The sequence below is a fragment of the Mya arenaria genome, chromosome 6 (assembly GCF_026914265.1).
Source record: "Mya arenaria isolate MELC-2E11 chromosome 6, ASM2691426v1".
Classification (NCBI taxonomy): domain Eukaryota; kingdom Metazoa; phylum Mollusca; class Bivalvia; order Myida; family Myidae; genus Mya; species Mya arenaria.
In genome coordinates, this window is record NC_069127.1 from 14,375,931 (window position 1) to 14,396,517 (window position 20,587).

At 35.6% G+C, this 20,587-nt stretch overlaps 1 protein-coding gene across 5 annotated transcripts in view; it reads left to right on the forward strand.

Moving 5' to 3' along the window:
• Nucleotides 1-20,587, forward strand: part of LOC128237275 (E3 ubiquitin-protein ligase rnf213-alpha-like) — a 123,267-nt gene that overhangs the window by 64,136 nt on the left and 38,544 nt on the right. For all 5 annotated transcript variants that reach the window (XM_052952644.1, XM_052952645.1, XM_052952642.1 and 2 more), the window contains exons 22-51: nucleotides 660-845; nucleotides 1,461-1,628; nucleotides 1,758-2,004; nucleotides 2,585-2,818; nucleotides 3,004-3,175; nucleotides 3,644-3,780; nucleotides 7,186-7,260; nucleotides 7,559-7,665; nucleotides 8,016-8,160; nucleotides 9,377-9,569; nucleotides 10,830-11,076; nucleotides 11,805-11,951; nucleotides 12,079-12,184; nucleotides 12,415-12,580; nucleotides 13,010-13,178; nucleotides 13,295-13,419; nucleotides 13,784-13,981; nucleotides 14,442-14,564; nucleotides 14,696-14,816; nucleotides 14,949-15,190; nucleotides 15,452-15,557; nucleotides 17,350-17,460; nucleotides 17,603-17,695; nucleotides 17,878-18,069; nucleotides 18,302-18,462; nucleotides 18,601-18,823; nucleotides 19,008-19,178; nucleotides 19,414-19,476; nucleotides 19,957-20,066; nucleotides 20,306-20,443. In XM_052952644.1, the coding sequence (XP_052808604.1) occupies nucleotides 660-845; nucleotides 1,461-1,628; nucleotides 1,758-2,004; nucleotides 2,585-2,818; nucleotides 3,004-3,175; nucleotides 3,644-3,780; nucleotides 7,186-7,260; nucleotides 7,559-7,665; nucleotides 8,016-8,160; nucleotides 9,377-9,569; nucleotides 10,830-11,076; nucleotides 11,805-11,951; nucleotides 12,079-12,184; nucleotides 12,415-12,580; nucleotides 13,010-13,178; nucleotides 13,295-13,419; nucleotides 13,784-13,981; nucleotides 14,442-14,564; nucleotides 14,696-14,816; nucleotides 14,949-15,190; nucleotides 15,452-15,557; nucleotides 17,350-17,460; nucleotides 17,603-17,695; nucleotides 17,878-18,069; nucleotides 18,302-18,462; nucleotides 18,601-18,823; nucleotides 19,008-19,178; nucleotides 19,414-19,476; nucleotides 19,957-20,066; nucleotides 20,306-20,443 (4,676 nt within the window). The remainder of the gene's footprint in view (nucleotides 1-659; nucleotides 846-1,460; nucleotides 1,629-1,757; nucleotides 2,005-2,584; nucleotides 2,819-3,003; nucleotides 3,176-3,643; nucleotides 3,781-7,185; nucleotides 7,261-7,558; nucleotides 7,666-8,015; nucleotides 8,161-9,376; nucleotides 9,570-10,829; nucleotides 11,077-11,804; nucleotides 11,952-12,078; nucleotides 12,185-12,414; nucleotides 12,581-13,009; nucleotides 13,179-13,294; nucleotides 13,420-13,783; nucleotides 13,982-14,441; nucleotides 14,565-14,695; nucleotides 14,817-14,948; nucleotides 15,191-15,451; nucleotides 15,558-17,349; nucleotides 17,461-17,602; nucleotides 17,696-17,877; nucleotides 18,070-18,301; nucleotides 18,463-18,600; nucleotides 18,824-19,007; nucleotides 19,179-19,413; nucleotides 19,477-19,956; nucleotides 20,067-20,305; nucleotides 20,444-20,587) is intronic.

A 20,587-nucleotide genomic window follows, 5' to 3' on the forward strand; every position in this document is an offset into this window, starting at 1 on the left:
ATTGAAAGAGTAACTATTTGTAATTTATTTTAAAAATACATATTTGTCAATGTTTATTTATACACGCGTTTAATAACGGGACATATGATAGTTTCACCTGTGGCATTTTGGCATGCCTTTGTGAGGGCAACGTCCAATATGCTGATCAATAACTTAAGTTTAAATTGATTGAACGATATAGGGCCATCTTGTCCCTCTAGTTTATTTTTGAAGCAACAGCACTGGAATTTCGACCATGCACACAATTGTTGTTCTTGGATGAAATTGATTATGTCCTCATGGCCAACTTTTGTTTTGAAGCTTCCGCAATGAAACTAGGATCAGGCTTATCATTATTGCAAACAAAGGTCACTTGTGTTACATAGAGATATGACGTAAAACTCTTATAATATTTTCATCTGAAACCGAAAGGCCTAGAGCTACGATATTTAGTGGTAACAAGAGATTGTATGTTTTTGTTTTGGGCACGTATAGTGTTAGTTCTAAGTACAGCGTTAAAAGCCCTGAAGGGAAAGGGGGAGGGGCATCTCTCCGACGTCAGTGTACATAGTAACAGTACACACGCAAAGGAAGGCGAATATATTTAGCTATAATATTTGTCACGTTTTGTTCCTTAATTGTCTGAAAATCAAACTATCATTTTGTTTTCATTCCTGAAGATGGTTAAAGATTTGATAAAGCTCACGGTGCCTGGAAAAGATGGTCAGCGGCAACAGAAGCACTATACGTTCGACCAGCTCCAGGATTTACAGAGCCGACTGATGCTTGTTGCTGGCAAATCTGACTCGTCCACTGCCAAATCCACGGACAAGAAGAGTGAAGTGAATGTTGACAGGTTTACAATGGTTAGTATTATTTTACAATTACCTTTGGGATCAAGCTAAAAGTTGCCTTTTCTAGAAAAAAAAGTGTTTACTCTCAATATCTTTAGTTTGGAATGGTTTATAATGATAAACCTTGGTATGAAGGTTCTGTAAAAATATACATTTGAACTTCATTTTGGGACAAAGCCAGGGTTGAAAATAGATGAACTTGTTTAAGGAGAAACATGAAGTTTAGGTATTTTATATTGTTTTTGGGGTCTGTTAGGTAAAGATTGCTTTTTCTGAAAATAGGAAAATGGTTTTGCTGAGTATCTTTATTTAGCTTTGATGTAAAGTGATAAAACTTATCTAAGGAGTTCATTTAGGGTTGATGGTGTTAAGATTCCTGGACTTAAAAAATAGAAAAAAATGGTTTTGTACAAAATAACTTCAGTTGTGAAAAGTTACAGTAAAACTTTGTATCAAAATTCAAGAAATATTACTACAGTAATACAATGAAAAATACAGGCAAAAGCAATGACCAGATCACTTGACACCAACGAAGAATAAAGCAAAAATAACATAAAAACGGATGAAATAAGTTTATAAGTACTCAACGATCGGCGAAGATGATGATTCTATTTTTTATTTGTTCAGATCTTTGATAGCGTGACACGTCTGGGCTCTGTTTACCTGAAACTGTGCTCATCTGGATGTGTACTGTTCAACGGCTGGAATGCAAACTTCCTCTGTTCCTTGGCACAACAGAGACCAGTGTGTGCGAAATTAGAATTCGGGAAGGGAGAAGATATTCCGGAACTGAAAGTAAGTTTTAAGTATACAGATGCCTGCAACAGCAGCTCCCTTTTTTATAAAAAAATACTTTTTGCTCTGTTGAATTTTATGTTCTTTTAGTGTTAAATTTTATGAGAGATGTTTTTACTTATGTACTAGGGTCGGAAGTCTGATGTCGAGGGGCTGGAAGATATGGTTCCAAAAATTGCTGACTTTATGGAGAACTGTTACGGTGAATGGCTGGACTTCATAAAACAGAAGAGGAAGATTTATCGTTACCTTAACTTCTTCACAATCGATCAGCTTGTGATTCTGCAACGGGAGCTCGTAAAAATGGGGACAGAGGAGGAACCATCGCTGAGAATTTATCACCTTTTGTCTGCTGTGAAAGAAAACTGCATGCAAGGTTTTTGGCCTTTTTCGTTTTTTTATCACGACTCTACATTTACCTGTACTGGTGTAACAACTTAAAGACATAATTGTTATCATCATATGCTAGTTAGTGGCATGTTTGTTTCCGCTCGATAACTATAGAACGCTTAGACCCAGGAACTTCATACTTAGTATGCTAGTTGGTCATGACTGTTAGATGACTCCTATTGATTTTGAGATCAGTAGGTCAAAGGTCAAGGTTGCCATGACCTTGATGGGAAGAAACTGTTTCCGCTCAGTTACTAAAGATCACTTGCACCTAGGATGTTATGCAGTAGATGTTCACTATTTAATACAGTTGAATAAACCAAACTTCATGGTTGGTTCGTCTCAAGTCCATAATTACAAATTTCATGTCCAACATCATTTTTTCTCAGCTGCGACCTCACAATAGGGGAGAGATGCGCTTTTTCAAAAAAGCAATTCCTAGATATTCTTGTACCCTAAGCATGTGTTTACTTCACTCCCGTGGCTTAGCTCTGAAAGTTATAATGATATTCTACATGTATGTTTTTATGATAACCTGCTTACCTGGAAACACTTTAAATCTACAGAAGATGTAGTACTTGCCATGGAGAAAGCCAAAAGGGAGTTATCCGTGATGGAAGATGGACCTGATGAGACCTCTGTTGAAATACATGATCAAGAAGAAATAGGTGACCAAACGGAGGAGAAGATTTCTCAGTTTATTCATGAGTTGGTGGAGGCTGGGTATGATGAAGAAGTGGCCAGGAAATCTGTTGATCATGTGAAACAGGAAGACATTGACGATTGTGATGTGACTGAAGGTAACAATTATTCACCAATTCTGATATATTTACCTTTAAATTATTACTTTATAGAATACAGTTTGATACAAAGATATTTTTTTTTTTCAAATGGTCATTAGCTTGGTATAGGCTTTTTTATAATACATTTACTTGCTATTACTTTCTATGCAATGTTGTTTTATGATTGCCATTGTTTGCTTCAGCTTTGATTTGGTGCATGGACCAGAAAGGAGAAGAAAATGACGGTGTTGAGATGAATCAAGACGATGATGAATACACAGAGGATGTCGGTCCTAGGTTTTCTGGGTGGAGCAACTCCACAACATCAATCAGCTCACTGATCAAGCGATCTGTCACCAGTGTTGAACACAAAGCGTAAGCATTGTGATGACTTATTAAAACAGTTATTTTAAACTGTATATCGTGCTTTCAGGCATATATCACATTGCATTGCTAATTATTTGGCTATGTTAAAGGGCCTATATAAAAAAAAACATGAGTTTGTAACATGTCTATTCAAATTGCTTGTTTGTACTAAACACATTTCAGGCCGAAATAGGTATTCTTGATGTGGAAAGGCAACATATATTCCATATATTTTAAACCGCGATGTAACTTTGTAGGTGAGGGGCGCATACATGTATAGATAGACCATGTTACCTTTTTCTGTTGTTGATAAAATATGAAATGTTCAAGACATTAACGAATGGTACACTACTGTTAACTCTTCAAGTTAATGAATCAATAAGAGATCGTTTAAAGAATGTTTCAAATTTTAGCTGTAGATAGCTGTATTTGATGAGAATTTTACAGTATTATAAATTTGGGTGTTTGGCATTTCAGGAATATCGGTGTAAAACCTCTGATAAATGATCTCAAAGAATTGTGGAAAAACTTCCTTGGCTCGATCTCATCGAACATCAGTGATTATTTAAGTCTCGAACATTTGGGAGTCATCCTCAACATGCTTGCTGAAAGAGGTGAGTTAATATAGACAATATGACAATATCAAATACTAAGTACACCTGAGGTAGTGTAAACGACATTGCAAAATAACAAATGAACAATCATATAAGAGAATTATGTAGGTGAGCTACATTTGTATTTTGGTCGGTCTTTGTCCGGCATCTGTCCGTCCATCAACAATTGCTTAAAAAAACTTCTCCTCTGAAACTACTAGTCCAAATTTAATGAAACTTTACAGGAAGCTTCCTTGGGTAAGCATCTACAAAAATACAACAAGGGGTCATGATTGATCAACAAGAACAACAACAACTACAGCAACAACAATAAAGTGGCCAATTTACTATTTTTACTTCAGACAAACATCTCCTCTAAAACTAGCAGTCCAAATTCAATTAAACTTTACAAAAGCTTCTTTGGGTGACCCTCTACAAAAATACAACAAGGGGTCATGATTGATCAACAACAACAACAACAAAAAAATGGCCAAAATGTTAAAATCTGATAGTTATGTAAAGTTAACACTTGAAACAAGGGTACCAAGTCTTGCTATATGGTCTCCCTTTCTGTTGGAGATTCCACTACTTTCTATTTTTAGTAACAAGGGAATAAATTTAAATTTTATTAAGCCTTCAACATAGTCACTTATAAAGTAATTATTGTTCTTTTTTTAGGTTCATAGATTCAAATTATACATTTTTGTCGCGTTTATTTCTGACCCGAAAAAAGTTATTTCGGGAGGGGGATATGATTTTGGCGGTTTTTGTCCATCATTCCGTACGTCAACTCTTCTGTCTGTTCGTTCATCCGTCACATTTATTTTTCTTTCTTTAATATATTGTGCTATGAATTGGTCAGAAGATTTTCAAGCTTGGTCAGAATGTCTCCCTTTATATAATCTCGGCCGCTTGTAAATGATGGTCACATGGGGTCAATAACTAGATAATGAGATCAAATCTTTAGAACATTAGAGACATAATTGTTCAAAAATCCATGCAACTTTATCAAAAAGTTTTCTCTCATCTACTCTATAATCAGTTTGAAATATTGTCATGTAGTGTACATATGCTACTCCATAAACAACACATTATTTTAATCGAACTCAAACTCATATCCAAGATTCATAACAGTCCATCGCTCTGCAGCCGCTTTGCATGTTATATAGGAATAATTCAGCAACCTTCCATGTCCATTCTATAAACTTATCAGGGATATCATTTAAACAAATTTTCTTGTTACCACACAAAAAACACAATTGTTTACACATCCGTTGCTTTCGTTATAAATCCCATCACTGTTAATGTGCGTCTCTTCGTTGTTGTTTTCTTTTAACGTCTGTACCATCAGCAAAATTAGTGGCCCCTATGTCTGTTTTATAACAGCCATCGACGAAAACATCCTCTTTCGGCGGCATTTATTCACTCTGCTTGTCATTCTTTGTATCCTTGTCACCTGTCACTCTGTGTATCCTTTGATGTCAATGTTACGCTTTTAAATGTCAGTATTGCCACTCCTGTCAACGTGAACTTATGACATGTATGTTAGTTGATATCCCGTCATTAAAGCTTTCAAAGAGCAGTCGATCGTCGTGCAACCCATATTTTGTTTCAGCCGCGGTGTAGTATAATTTTCCAACGATTATTCTTAACGGTGTCGGAAGTCATGTATTATGAACTACGAGTGCAAGTAAGGCAAAGGCACTATTTGCAAGTCCATTAAATAGTATGAAAACTAAAATTAATATTTTTTTCTTCCATTAAGCACACATTGATCAGCTTTTTAAGGTTTAAGGTTGATAAAACTCGCTAGTTATACGAACTTCCTAACGGCCTGAAAAACCATGCGATGTCTAATAATTAATTGTTTCTTACTTTCACTGATATCTGACGCCGATCATAAGAGCATTAAAGATATATTTTGATACCGCTATTAAGTACTCAACTTTATATTTTATTTAAATCGTCCCATTGTCATTGCCGATAAAGTCGCATTTGCGAGTCTTTTCGGGTAGAGTCACTGATGACTATGGTCCGATGAGTATATGTATATCGATACGTATCATTGACATTGATACAATATCAATTCTCTTTCGTATTGTCTCATCCCGGTCAACATGGTTTTCGGTCCAAAGACATTGTACACTGCATCTTCGCAGTATATAATTTACTAGGGATGCAAACGAATGGCAAAACTGATATTCGAATATTCGGTAATTCTTTCGATCGAATATTCGAATATTCGATTACCAACATTAATATTTTAGAAGTGCAGTAAACTATTATTAGTATTCACTGTAGTAAAAGCCGGTGCATTTTAACCCTTCCTTGTCGTAGCCGGTTCACGCGACGGACCCTTATTTTTCACAAACTCAGCCACTGAAATTCCCAATTTTCAGAAGCAAAACAATCAAATAAAAAGCAATAGATTTTGAACATACAGAAAACAACTTCAATAATAATATCCATTCCACTGCATTAATATTTGTAAACAAGGGGAAGATCGTAAATTTTCGGTTGAATGCCGCGAACCGGATCTCAGGGTTGTTATGTAGGACGGACAGCCTCGTTCGGGAATTGACTTCTACTAAATATAACCTTTGGAAAATCAACCCAACTCGGGAAATGGTAAAATAATAAAACGAAAAAAAAAGAATTCTGACTAATCTATTGTATAACAATACAGAAAATATATCATAAAACGCTTTCATATACAGTTACATTTTAAAGCACGGATGTTATATCGAAGCATGGAAAACAGTTTGTTAGCACATAACTAGAAAATGTCATTCATATCATCAAGGCAATTTGAGCTATAGCACATAACTAGAAAATGTCATTCATATCATCAAGGCAATTTGAGCTATATTGCAGCCAAGCCAACACATTGCTGTGGGGGCCGATGCCGTAAATCCTTTATTTGCATGGTCATTTGGATATACTGAAAACTATTGAAACTTCTTTGATGTCACTTGTCTACTTGCCAGTTTTCGTAAAATTACGGGGACTGTTTATAATCACCGACGATGTATCCCTAATTGACATATGACGCGGATATAGTGTATTTGTCATCACATTCACGCCTCTGGCATAAGAGGTCACTCCTTATAAAAACAAAACAGCACATTTCGAGGCAATAGTTATATTATTTTATTTTTTATACAAAAAAACATCGAATATTCGAATATCGATTTTAACATTCGAATACCAAACGTTTGGTCGAATATTCGAATATTCGAATATTCGTTTTCATCCCTATAATTTACTTTTATCTGCTTAATAAAGCCAACATCTAAACATTGGAAAATCGTAAAATAAAAACAAAACACAATGGTCTAAAAACAAATAGGGTTGAGTGGATTTCGCCAGGTAGGGTCGGGTTACCCAAAACACAGACCTTTTTAGGCCTGATTTTTTTATTTACAGATGAGCGAAATATCAGAAGAAACATGCCGCCAGTATATGTGGAGGAGGAGCCAAACCTCGTGGTTTGTCCAAGTGGTAATAATGTTTCGTTAGTTAAGGTGCCTAACATACATAACAGCTATCGTTGTTTAAAGCTGTCTGCCTGGCTATTTGTCTGTTTGTGTGTAGGTTTTCGTGAATTAATGTCATGTTGGTAATGTATCTTCATCTTGGTAATATTTGTCCATTGCCTACCGTTTAAAGTGGTTTGTAACAGAATTATAAATTAGTCCAATATATAAGTGTGTGGTTTATGGTGCAAAATACGAAATATTTCACTGCAAATATGTTACAGGCTGCATGCCAACATTATGTATTTGTTATATCTATACAGATGAAGTTCTACGTGTCGCACTATCAATCTACATGTACGATCCTGACCAGCCCTTGCCGCAGTCTGATGAAGTCCTCGTGTGTACCTCAGAAACCTCTGCCGATGAGGTAAAACATGGTGTCATTTAATTAATATTTTGATTAATACATAAAGAATAAAGATTTAAGAAAAATCAGCTATAAAAACATAGAACAAATGTTTGCTTTCCTTGTGCACACAAATGTTTAGTTGTTAGATTCTAAAAGATGATCGAAAATGAATTAACATTTGTGTAATTGGTGCTCGTGAGTGGGAGTGTATGTTTGGTGGCTGTGTGGGCAATCTTGTCCGCTGCATAACTTGTACAGATAGCTCATTAAAAAGGAGAATTTCCATACTCAAGAATACTCAAGAACAATAACACTGCTAAATAGTCTGTCTTATACCTACCTATGTTTTCAACGTTCGTATTAATCAGGTGAGCATTTTTTGGCGACGGGCGATATATGATCGATCTGGTAAAATTCACTGCCTCCTCCACGCAGATCAGCTGGATTTTGACGTCAGCGAGGCAGCGGAACAGTGCTTGGAAGAGCTACTGTTGGACATAAGGCACTCTGATGGTAACTACAGAAATACTTGATAGAAGTCTATTAAGGTAGTAAGACCATTTTGGGCGTCATTTCAAAATAAGATTAGCTTGATGATGTCTGATTTCAAAAACATTTTTAACAGATTTTTACCGTCAAATAGCAATTTTATTTTAACTTGAATTACCGAACCCCCATTTTAGAATTTCTGATAAAAACAACATTACCGGAGGGTGAAGGAAAACAACCCTTTATTTCATTTATTTTCAACATTTGGTATCAGAAAAGCGAGAAATATATTTGCGTTTAGAAAAATGAATTATTGATCACATCATCAGCACATGTTATCAATCAGTACTAAGCTAACCATATGGCATTAGAGTTTTAACATGCTTTTCGAACCGCGTAAAAGTTGGAAAGTCAATGCTTTAAGATGAAATCAACAAGTTCTAGAACATACATAACCGTTTCTTTATTCATAACTTATTTAAACCTTTTGTGAACATAATGCTTAAAATATAAATTTTTACAGTCTGTTTTTAAAAAAAAAAGTAAGTTTGAAATTTCAGTATTGAATCCTTCAAAGGAGCTAAAATTTTATCTACAAATGTAAATACTTTTGTTTTTATGAAAACACGTTACTAACTCTAACTAAAAAAATGTTAGCTAATGTAAACAAAATAGTTGTGCTTCATGGTGGATTCAACCCTGAACCTTGAAACCCTCAAAAGGTTTGAATATTTATATGAAAAAATACAGAAACAAGCTCAGTAGCAAAAAGTTTGGACGGCAATTGGTAAACGCCAAAGACATATGACACAAAAACATACAAATGAAAGGAAGAAACATAGGACAACAGCACTAAACTCCACAAAGAGCACAGTGCATACATACTATATAAGTAAAATGTAAATTTACTTGGGGTTTAAACAAGTTTACGTGCAAAACCTCACTCTTATCCCAACACTCCTGAATAAAGTAAAAATGTAATTTAAGGTAAATCTTATCAAATTATGCGTTAACTTTATAATAAAACAAATAATGATAAACCACCTGAAGTCTTATGCCTAACAGCATAGGCTGAAGCATTCAAATTGTATAGTTTTAAGTGGAGCATTTCTTTAGGGATGTGCTACCTTAAGTTACAGACTGGAATTGTTACAAATGAAATTGAAACTGAAAAATCCAAACATCCAAAAGTGATCAAAATCAAGATTTGATTGCTTTTTTATGAATGTGTGTTTGCTAGGTATCAAGTATCGCTTGTTCGTGATATGCGGATCAGACAACGAATATCGTTCGACGATTGTTTCGTCTTTGGAAAAGTGTCTGCGGCATGTTGGCCCGGTCAATGGACGCCAATTGAAGGAATATGTGACTCGTCATCTGGAGGCTCCGGCAGTTCCTGGCAAACCCTGTGCAGCCATGGTGGATTTCAAAAGGTATGAATACTCTACATATGTTAGAACGTATTACTAGTCTGGTACATTGATCTTCATTTGTTTGTGCTAAAAAGATGATATAATACGTATATCGATTTCATTCTAGAAGATACTTAACTATTATATGTATTTAGAGTGTGTATTATATCCTCGACAAGCAATTTGCAGGGGGTATATTGGAGTCATCTTAGGGTCGGTTGGTCAGATAGCCGGTCGGTCGGTCGTTTCGTTGATATTTTCCGTGTCCGTAGCATAACTTGAAAACAAATTTGGAATTCGTTGAAACTTCATACAATGGTAAAGCGCAAAGAAAGGACGTACAATGAATAAAAGCTATTACTGCATTTTGGCCAATTATTTGTTGAAACCTCAAACAATGAATAAACTAAAAGAAAATGCAACCAACAAGGACCATATCTCTACTTAAGTCAATTTTAGAGTTATCATACTTTAGTACATTTTCTTGTCCGGAGCATTACTTGAAAACTACGATGTGGAAACTGTTACAGCATCACAGAGCACAAAAAATTGAAATGCAGTGTAAAAACCATACATTTATTTTTGACAATTACAGAGTTATTGCCCTTCGTTACTTTTTTTATCAGCTGCTTTTCCTGAAAACTTCGATTTTGACTTTATTAAAACTGTGCAAATAAGAGTAAGTGCAGTGTATATAAACCTTAATTCTTCCTACGCTGATTACAGAGTAATTGCCTTTTGTTACTTGTTCATGTCCATAACTTAACTTGAAAGCTACTGGATGTCTTCATACAATGATAAAGCACAATGAGAGAGCAGTATACATTAACCGAAACTATATTTTGCCAATTACAGAGAAGTTGCACTTATGTTTTATTTTTCTGACGCTGCGCCTTACTTGAGAACATATGGATTAGTGATTTTTTGTTGTTTTTTTTGTTTGGATTTATGGATGAAATTTAATAAAATTTAATAAAACTTCGTACAATGGTAAAGCACAATTTGAGAAAGTGCAGTGTACAAGACTTATGACTATATCCACAGCGTTTTAAATTGTATGTTGGATTTCTAAATATTTTACTATCATTTCCTTTGAGGGCAGCATCCGATAGTATCAAACATATTCAGTGATATTTATAGTTTCATTAATTCCATTGTTTATTCGAAGCTAAATGATTCCAGTAAGTCTAACATTCTGAAATTAATTATTAAAACAATCGACTGCTTCTTTTATACCCCAAAATAATACAATTCATTAATTTATGCATATTATTATTTTAGATCAACAGTGCGTATTATAAAATCAACACGAGCCGGGGTTGGTAAAACACTGTTTGTGCACCGAAAAGATGAGGCAGTGCAAGTGCAAATACAACGAAAAAACAAGTCGGTGGACACACAAAAAGTGTCAATACCTCTCCAAGAAAAAGTGATCAACTTGCATTGTTTCATACAGAGACTTCTGGAGCACACGCCAGACCCACGAAAACAATCCGCAAAAATATTCCATCTTAATATGAACCATGAGGTATTGCAAAAAGTGTTATTTGTATTTGCAAGTTCCAAGGAGTATAAATTGAGCATAAGGGATGTAAACACAATTCTGAAAAGTTCACTTTACAGATGACGTTATTGTTTGTATGCTTTCAACATATATCACATACACATTGATTCTAGTGTCAATATGATTTGTCTATTACCAAATTTTAAGTGAATATTTATGCAAAAAGCTGCAGAAACAAGCTCAGTAGCAAAAAGTTGAAACATAAACCCGGTTTAATGGCACTGGGTAAACGCCAAAGACATAGAACATTAAATCACAAACAAGAAACTTAGAAGAACAGCACAAAAGTAGCACAGTGCATTCATACTATATATACTAGGTATGTTTATCAAGAAGTGTTAAGTACTGCCTTGGAACGGTCAGTAAAATGTAAATTTACTGGGGGTTTAAACCAGTCTATGTGCACAAACCTCACTCTTATCCCAACAATCCTTAATAAAGATAAAACTCAAAAGTTAAATCTAATCAAAGTTTGCATTAATTTCAGGAATCTTATCAATAAAACAAATAATAAACTTATAGGTAAACCCCAAGTACTTGTATGATTAGAGATTCCAACTATATCTGCAGATGGAGGAATACAATTCAGAGCACCTAATACAAAAACTTTTCAAAGATATATATTCTGAAACATAAATATTTTGTTCATCTACACAATATCAAGATATGTATGTACTGTTTATGTGTAAAAGGTCCAGGAAGGTGTGGACTACGTGTTGTTCAACTTGCTGATACTCAATTGTTTGGTCGACAAATCAGGATACGTCTGGCGGAGATCCGTGCATGATTTGTATCTCATAGAAGCAATGCCAATTATGACCCAAGCAACAGATGCAAAAGTATGTGCCTATATTCTTAAAAGGAACAAACATTGATAATTTGCTATTGTGGTGTGAAATGTATATTTAAACAACTGGTATTATGTTAAAATTTCATTTTGTTTGCATTGAGTTACTTTGTTTGTAGGAGGAGCCTCGCTTCATACACCCGGTGTTCACATTATTTCCGGATTCAACCTGTCGCTCACCTGATGAAAGCCTGCAAATATATTCTGACAGAAATTCTGTCCAAGGTGGTTTTTTGTTTTTAAATTCCGTGAAGTAAAATTGATAATCAATCATAGACTTGCTTAGAAAGAGATTTAGATTTTGCTTTCAATTACTAAAATATTGCAAGTTCTATGGCTTCAAACACCAGATAAGATTTAAGTGAGTAAAGCTTGTCCCTTTCTTCAGAAATTTGTAGTTTTGTTCACACTTACACATACTATAGATTTTGACCAATTTTTGAACGCAATTGCAGATTTTATGCCAACTGACCAACTATTCGATGAACAGCAGTTCCGGAGTCCTGTTTTTCAGCGAACATTTCAGTACCTGTTGAGGTTGGACCAGCGGAAATCACTGGAATCTGTCAAACCATCTGAGCCTGAAGGCGATCCTAAAACTTGCCTAAATGTTCTGCTAAAGTAAGTTATATATTGCTCAATACAGGTTTAATGCCGAAGTTCAAATGTTTTCTTTATAGTATTGGTTGGCCAGTTATATTTTGGCATTAACCCTACAATTTAAGAAAGGAAAATGTTACAGGAACCAAAAATTAATCTTGAATTGAAGCATCAATCTTGGACAATTTCTGTTCTGTGATATTAACTGAACAAATCAACGTACATTTAGTTTCTATTAAAGTAACTCTAAAATGAAAATGTATTCAAGTCATATAGACACATATGCACAAAATCTGCAGCGCTGTAAAATTGGTGTTATAAGAATTCTTCTTTTGTAAGAACTATGGTATATGAGCAAACACATGAATATTGCACCCTGTAGATTCCATTAAATAGTTTGACTTCGATAGTTACATTGTTTGTGTTATATATTCTGACTTTACTGTGCAGGCATTGCGGGGTGCGGGACCCGTCCTGGTCGGAGTTGCATCACTTTGTCTGGTTCCTGAACACTCAACTGGTTGACTTTGAACAGAACCAGTTTGTTTCTGTTGCTGCAGCCGAAGACCTTCCTGGATTTGCAACATTTGTCTTGAGGTTTCTGATTCAGATGTCTCGGGTAAGTTGAGCATTACATGAATTGACAAATGACATAAAATGTTCAGTTTTAAATCTGTTCAGGTAATGATCAGTTCATGTAACTTTTATTTCCATAACTTCATTTTGAATGTTTAGGACTTTTCCACTCGGTCGTTGAACATGAGTGAGGAAACACCAGGGATGAATATTCAAGACGCCATGGATACCGAGGATGAAGATCAGCTGCAACTGTATCAAATGCGTCGAACATGGGAGTCTAGGTAACAAACTAAAAGCATTTAGGCTAATGCACATGTTAACATGACTGTTTGGGATTTTTTTCATCAAAAATCTTATCATAGCCATGTTGTTACAATTATGCAAATAAATTTGCAGGCAATTACATTTTTGTTTTAAATATAAACATGAAACTTTAGCAAACATTTTAAATGACTATGGACATATGATGAGCAAAATTCGCAATTTTTTTTATTCAAGCTTCTTGAATTATGCCCTTTTTACCAAATAAGGGTTTACTTCTGTTGTGGTGTTGTTTTATCATGTAATCATGTAACTGTGTTAAATGATCTTAGTTGAAAAATACTTAGAACACAATTAATATTAACCATTCTCGTAATGTTTCAGTCCTCATCCGTACTTGTTCTTCAACTCGGACCGTTTCACCTTCACATTTCTGGGGTTCTATATCGACCGGAATACAGGCAACCTTGTTGACCAACAAACCAACCGAATACTGGAGCAGGGAATCATGGCCCAAAATCTGTATGATTCCTTGGTACGAAATCAAGCACCAATCAGGGAAGACTTTGATGCATTGCCAAGGTAATTTAGGTTTTCATATATAAAATGTTCGGCCAGTCTTGGGCTAGAACCCGGGACTCTTGCTATCAGGGCGTGTGCTCTACTGACAGCACTACCGGGCAGCTAAAACACATCAACACCTGTATAGGCATGATACCGTGAGGTACTCCCCTTCCTAGTTTGGAATTTGTCCCTGGTTTTCCAGGATAGAGACAAAGGTGAACATGATCTCGACAAAACCACAAGTAGGATATTGAGTATGTTAACAGTCACGGTTCCATATTTGGCCCCATTTGCCACAGGGTAAGGAGATTGTGCAGTGAGGCCGAGATTCGACCCTTTTACCGCTTGCTTATAGAGCGTGTGCTCTAACGACTGAGCTACCGGGTCACTTACACACCTTCTCAACATATATACATATGTATAACATCGTAATACTACTGTGACATTTCTAGAAAAAAATCTTGAACTACTTTTTCAGAGACCAGAAAATCATGAAGCTGTGCAGCATTATGGGCGTAGAATTTCCGCATGACCCAGATTCCACATACGAACTAACTACGGATAATGTGAAAAAGATCATGGCAATCTATATGAGATTTAGGTAACACCAAACTGTCGATTTACTGATTAATTTTATTTTTAAAGCATATCATTTCAGTACACGCGCTCTGATGCTTTGTTTCACTTATTAAGCATATCTGCATCATCAAGTGCCTCTATAATTATTTGCAGATGTGATATCCCTGTGATAATCATGGGTGAGACAGGTTGTGGGAAAACACGCCTCATCAAGTTTATGTGTGAACTACAGTCACCGCCAGGTGTAGATGTCAAGAACATGATACTCATGAAGGTATTTATAACCGTTAAATTATTTGCAAATGCAAGTTTTACTCAGACGGGTTTCAATAATTCTATTCTCCATATAGGTGTCTGTTGCATGTAAGAGTGGTTGGGAATTATTTCATATTTTATTTCATTGTAGGTACATGGAGGAACAACAAATGAAGATATCAAACGAAAGGTGAACGAGGCGGAGAACGCTGCAAGGGTGAACATTGAAAAATATGGCCGCCATATGTACACAGTAATGTTCTTTGATGAGGCTAACACAACGGAAGCTATCGGACTTATTAAGGAAATCATGTGTGACAAATCGATTGCTGGGAAGCGTCTGGCTCTTTGTGAAAATCTGAAAATTGTTGCTGCATGCAATCCTTATAGAAAGTAAGAGGTTACATTTTTCAACATTTATTTTCGTTTTGCTTGGCATAAATTATACTACATATATTAAGTGAAGTGTTCTAAATTTTATCTGGAGTTAAAACTGAATTGGGAAAAATGAACTTATATTTGATTTTTTTTTCAAATCTTTGAAATATTCTGTGTGCTGTACCAGTAAGACAGCAGTTGTTGAATAATTGATTGTAAATATTCTTTACAAATTTTGCTACTTAAGAGATTGTCATTTGTGTCATATGTTTTCAGGCACTCCGATGAACTGATAAAAAAGTTGGAGCAAGCAGGCCTGGGATATCACGTTGATGCAGATGAGACAACTGACAGACTGGGACGCGTACCAATGAGGAGATTGGTAAGAATTATTTTGGTTCATCCTTACTATACTATTCACTTTGTTGAAAAGGCTTGTTAGTGTTGTCAAATATGCACATTCGAACGGCGTTCTTCTAACTCAAGGTCCTCTAACTAGCCTGCTTTGAACTCTATTCAAAGAATAAGGAGGCTTATACTACTTGCCATAGCGTCGGTGTCGGCGTCTGGTTAAAGTTTTAGGGCAAATTGGGATTTTCACCTATAACTCCAGTACCCTTCATTCAATTCTCTAAATACTACACACATTCGTTCAGGGCCATCACAGGATGAGATTAGATAACTCCATATTAACCTTTATACAAATTATGGCCCCTGATTTACTAAGGAACTGAGGTTAAAGTTTTAGCACATGTAGGGGTAATTATTGATAACTTCTATACTTTTCATTCAATTCTTCACACAGATGTTCAGGACCATCACGCAATAACGTATTACAAGTTATGGCCCCTGATTGACTTAAGAATTGAGATTAAAGTTTAATGGCAGGTTGGGATATTTATTAATAACTTTTATAAACTTCATTCAGTTCACTTAATACTTTACACAGTTTCAGGACCATCACACAATGAGGTTAACTAACTCAATAATATCCTTTATACAATATATGTCACCTGATTGACTTAGGAAATGAGGTTAAGTTTAAGGGCAGGTTAAAGTTTTAGGGCAAGTTGGGATTTTAATAAAGAACTTATATAACATTCATTAAATTGACTCTATGAAAGTGATACTTCACACAATTGTTGACCACCATCTTATGCTTAGGTTAAATAACTCCATTTTAACCCTTATTACAATTTATGACCCTTGATTGACTTCTGGAGGGCAGCTTCAAAGTCCCTTTATGTATCGCATAATTTTAGCAAGGTTTGACATATAGTGATCAAACTTGGTATATATAGGAAGAGTTTATGCAGACCTTTCATGGGATTGTGTTTGAATCCACTAGGATAAAGGTCAAAGTCAAAGTTATTATTATTAGAAAAATGGTTGGTATTGAATAACTAAAGTAAAGGTCGACATAAACTTGGTATACATGAAGAGTTTATAGAGACTTTTCATGAGATTGTGTTTTGGGCCTTGATAGTTATGGTCATGGTCAGGGTCACTGTTGCTAAAAATAAAAAAAATAGTTAGTTCTGAATAACTTAAGTAAGGGTTGACAAAGTGTGACCAAATTTGAAATATAGGATGATTTTATGGAGTTATTTCATTGGATTGCCTCTTGGGCCCCCTAGGGTAAAGGTCACTGTTATTAAAATAGATCACCATTTGGTACTGAATAATTTAAGTTATGGTTGACATTCTGTGACCAAACATGATATGTAGGAAGCGTTAATGGAGGGCGTCCATGGGATTGTGTTTGGGGCCCCTAGGATCAAGATCACTGTTACAAAAATAGAAGAAAACAGTTGAAACTGAATCTCTTCTGCAAATCATTAAAAACCCGGTTTTGCCTCATCACTATTCTTGTTTACTTTTTGATTTGATTTTTTTATTGCTTTGACAGGCATGTATTAGATCATTATTGTATTTACTTCTTAGACAAAGCGGCGTAGTCGATCACGCTGTCTTTTGTCAGCTCTTGATGAAGATTGATGACCCAAACTTGGGTTACATGTTTCAAGTGACAATCCACATTATGTGTTGCTAGGTTCTTTTCATTGAAATATAATTATATAGATATATAATGAAGTAGATTTCAATCGTATATGCGTGTAGATATTTTTCCTCCGGCTCCCATGAAATGTTCAATGTGTCCCTTCAATTTTCAGGTGTATCGTGTACAACCACTCCCACAAAGCTTACTGCCCCTTGTCTGGGACTTTGGACAACTCAACACAAACGTTGAGGAGTTGTACATCAGGCAGATGGTCAGGAGATATGTACGTAGACTACAGTCATTGCTAAATCAATAAGCTTTATTATTGGCTGTCATTGTGATCGTTTTCAATATGAATGGCATCATTGTTGTATATTTAACAATTTAAATACCATTTTATATTAAATTCAATTTTGCATTTACAGATAAATGATGACAAACTTCCAGCCATTCCAAACTTGATCGAGGTTGTCAGTCGCATTCTGACAGTGTCTCAAGACTATATGAGAGCGCAAAGGGTAATAATTTATTTTGGTTGATTGTGATGTCAACGTATCGTTTTACAATTTCTTTGTGTCGCATTGGAAATATGTCAGGATTGACATACACTATGGCTTATCTGTTTTGACTTTAATGCTTTACAATATGTACAAGTTGGCTTTATACTCGCAATAGCAATTTGACGTTCCCTCTTTTGTAGGATGAGTGCAGTTTTGTTTCACTGCGGGATGTAGAGAGGGTATTGACAGTGATGGCGTGGTTCTACTACCAGGGTGAAGACGGAGGCTGGCTGTTCGAGGCAATGGACAGGAAGGTGTCGGGGAGTGAAGAACACCGACAGGGTGATAGCGATGAGGAGGAAGAAACAGAAGATGAGAGATATTTGTCACAGGTGATTTGTTAAGGAAAATTGCAATCAAAATAAATTGACAAAGAAAGAATACATTTTACATTGTGTATATAGATTAACCCTTGCCTTTTAAACAAGAATTACTTCGTGGAATGGTGACATTGAAGTATTTACTGAGGAGTAGTGTTAGTCTTAAACCTCTAATTTGAGTAATGTAAATGCTTTGTGTAGAAATAAAATTTGAACAATGCTTAACTTGTACCAAACATTTTAGGAACTTGATAATATCACGAGATCTCTCATCCTGGCCATTGGTGTGTGTTACCATGCCTGCTTGAAGACAAGACAAAAGTACAGACAGGCTGTTGCGGGGCATTTCCGCCAGCCGTGCAGCCTTCAGGGTGGGGAAGCTCAAATATTGGAAGAAATCGAACGGTAATATTAACATTGAATACCAATAGATGATATAACCATAATACAAACATTAAGAAAGTAGAAAAAGGTAAAAAATAATAATAGCGTGATTCTTAAAGATGTAAGCAGTGTTTTGTTCATTTTTATTTTCATTTATAGCTGCCAGGAGGTCTTCTTGGACAATGTGTCTTTAGAGGACAACATTGCACGAAATACTGCTCTGAAGGAGAACGTCTTCATGATGGTTGTTTGTATCGAGCTCAGAATACCTCTGTTTCTTGTCGGAAAACCTGGAAGTTCAAAGTCGCTGGCAAAGACAATAGTCTCCGATGCCATGCAAGGGAACAGCGCTAAACATGATTTGTTCAGATTGTTGAAGCAGGTGGTTTATCATTTTTCGTTAATATCTTGTTAAACATTGTTACAACTCAAAAAGATAATGATATAAAACTGTATGTTCCGAGCATTGCTACTTTATTTAGATATTGCAAGAAATTGCTTTGTGTTGTTAAAATGCAGAAAATATCTAAAACAATTATGATGTATGGTTCGACTTTCTATTGCAGGTTCAGATGGTATCGTTCCAATGTAGCCCTCTGTCGACCCCAGATGGCATTGTTGGAACATTCCGACAGTGCGCACAGTTTCAGAAGGATAAGGATCTGCAGACATTTGTGTCAGCTGTTGTTTTGGATGAGGTTGGGCTTGCTGAGGATAGCCCAAGAATGCCATTGAAGGTACATGCTATGTTTTTTTTGCTTCCTCAGCTGCAGCTTAGTTGTGCCAATAGTTTAAATTCTAGCCATAACTCGTAAACTGTTGAAGACATTTACAAGAAACTTCAGTACACAGGTTACCAATGACAATATGAATATGTGTAGCAAGGCGTCAGGCTTACATAGTTGATTTTTGAGAGCGAATCTCTTGCCACAATGGAAACAAAGGATCATGAGTGTTGCTGTCTTTTTATAGACCCTCCACCCACTTCTGGAAGATGGTTGCCAGGGAGATGAGAAACCGGAACCATTTATGAAGGTTTGTTATTATGAAAATCTATGACCCTTTTTAACCCTCTTCATTGAATACTTTAGTTTAAACTTATTTATTTAACAACAATTTTCAAACATGTTATTAAAAGAATATATTAATCAATCTCGATGTTGGTACGATGTTAACGCAAGATAGTGGTCTTGTGTTGTGGGGGAAACTGGAGTACCCGGAGGAAAACCACTTGCCCGGTATGGTATCCACAAAACAAACTCACATGGGCCTGAGTCGGGAATGGAACCAGGGTTGCTTTGGTGTTTAACTTTCATTTACCATAATTGTAATGATGTTAAACAAAAATCATTGCGACACAATCACACTTATATATATTATCAAAAAGTATTGTGATTTTTCTAATGACATTAAAAAACTCTTATGGCCTTGGTAAATATGTCTTTCCTTGGCCTCGGTAAATAAATTAACAATTGACTGACAAGCGATTCAATAAGTGCATTTTATGATCGCTAGGTTGCCTTTATTGGGATATCTAACTGGGCATTAGACCCAGCCAAAATGAACAGAGGAATTCTCGTCCAGCGAGAGGTCCCAGACCTGGAGGAACTCCAGAACAGTGCTCGGTACTCAAATATGTATAGAATAATGTTGTTGTTTTTTATTCTGGAGTCATAACTGCTTTTGATCTTTCATATGTCATGAAGTTTTTAAATGGTTGACAACCTTATTTATTATTAATTATTATGTGTAGCGATATCAGTCCGACATTAAATCATGACACATGCTATTTAGGAAAACCATTTTCATATTCTCCTTCTATATATGACTTTGGTCTGAAGTATTTTTATATCTGCTGCTCCAGTGGTATCTGCGGGAGTTCTAAAGACCTTGGAAACTTGATGGATTCTTTGATAGAGCCTTTATCAATATCTTATCTTGAGGTTTTTGCACAGGCAACACAGAAAATGAGAGAGTTCTTCGGGCTACGGGACTTTTATAGGTAAACAATTTAACACTGAAAACAAGTCTTACATCTCTGACAAGACTAGTAAACTGAATGAATGATGAGTGAAAGTGTAACCTTCTGTGAAGGGAAGTAATAACAATGAGATTCAACACTTTCTTTCTATGGCCATATTTAAGA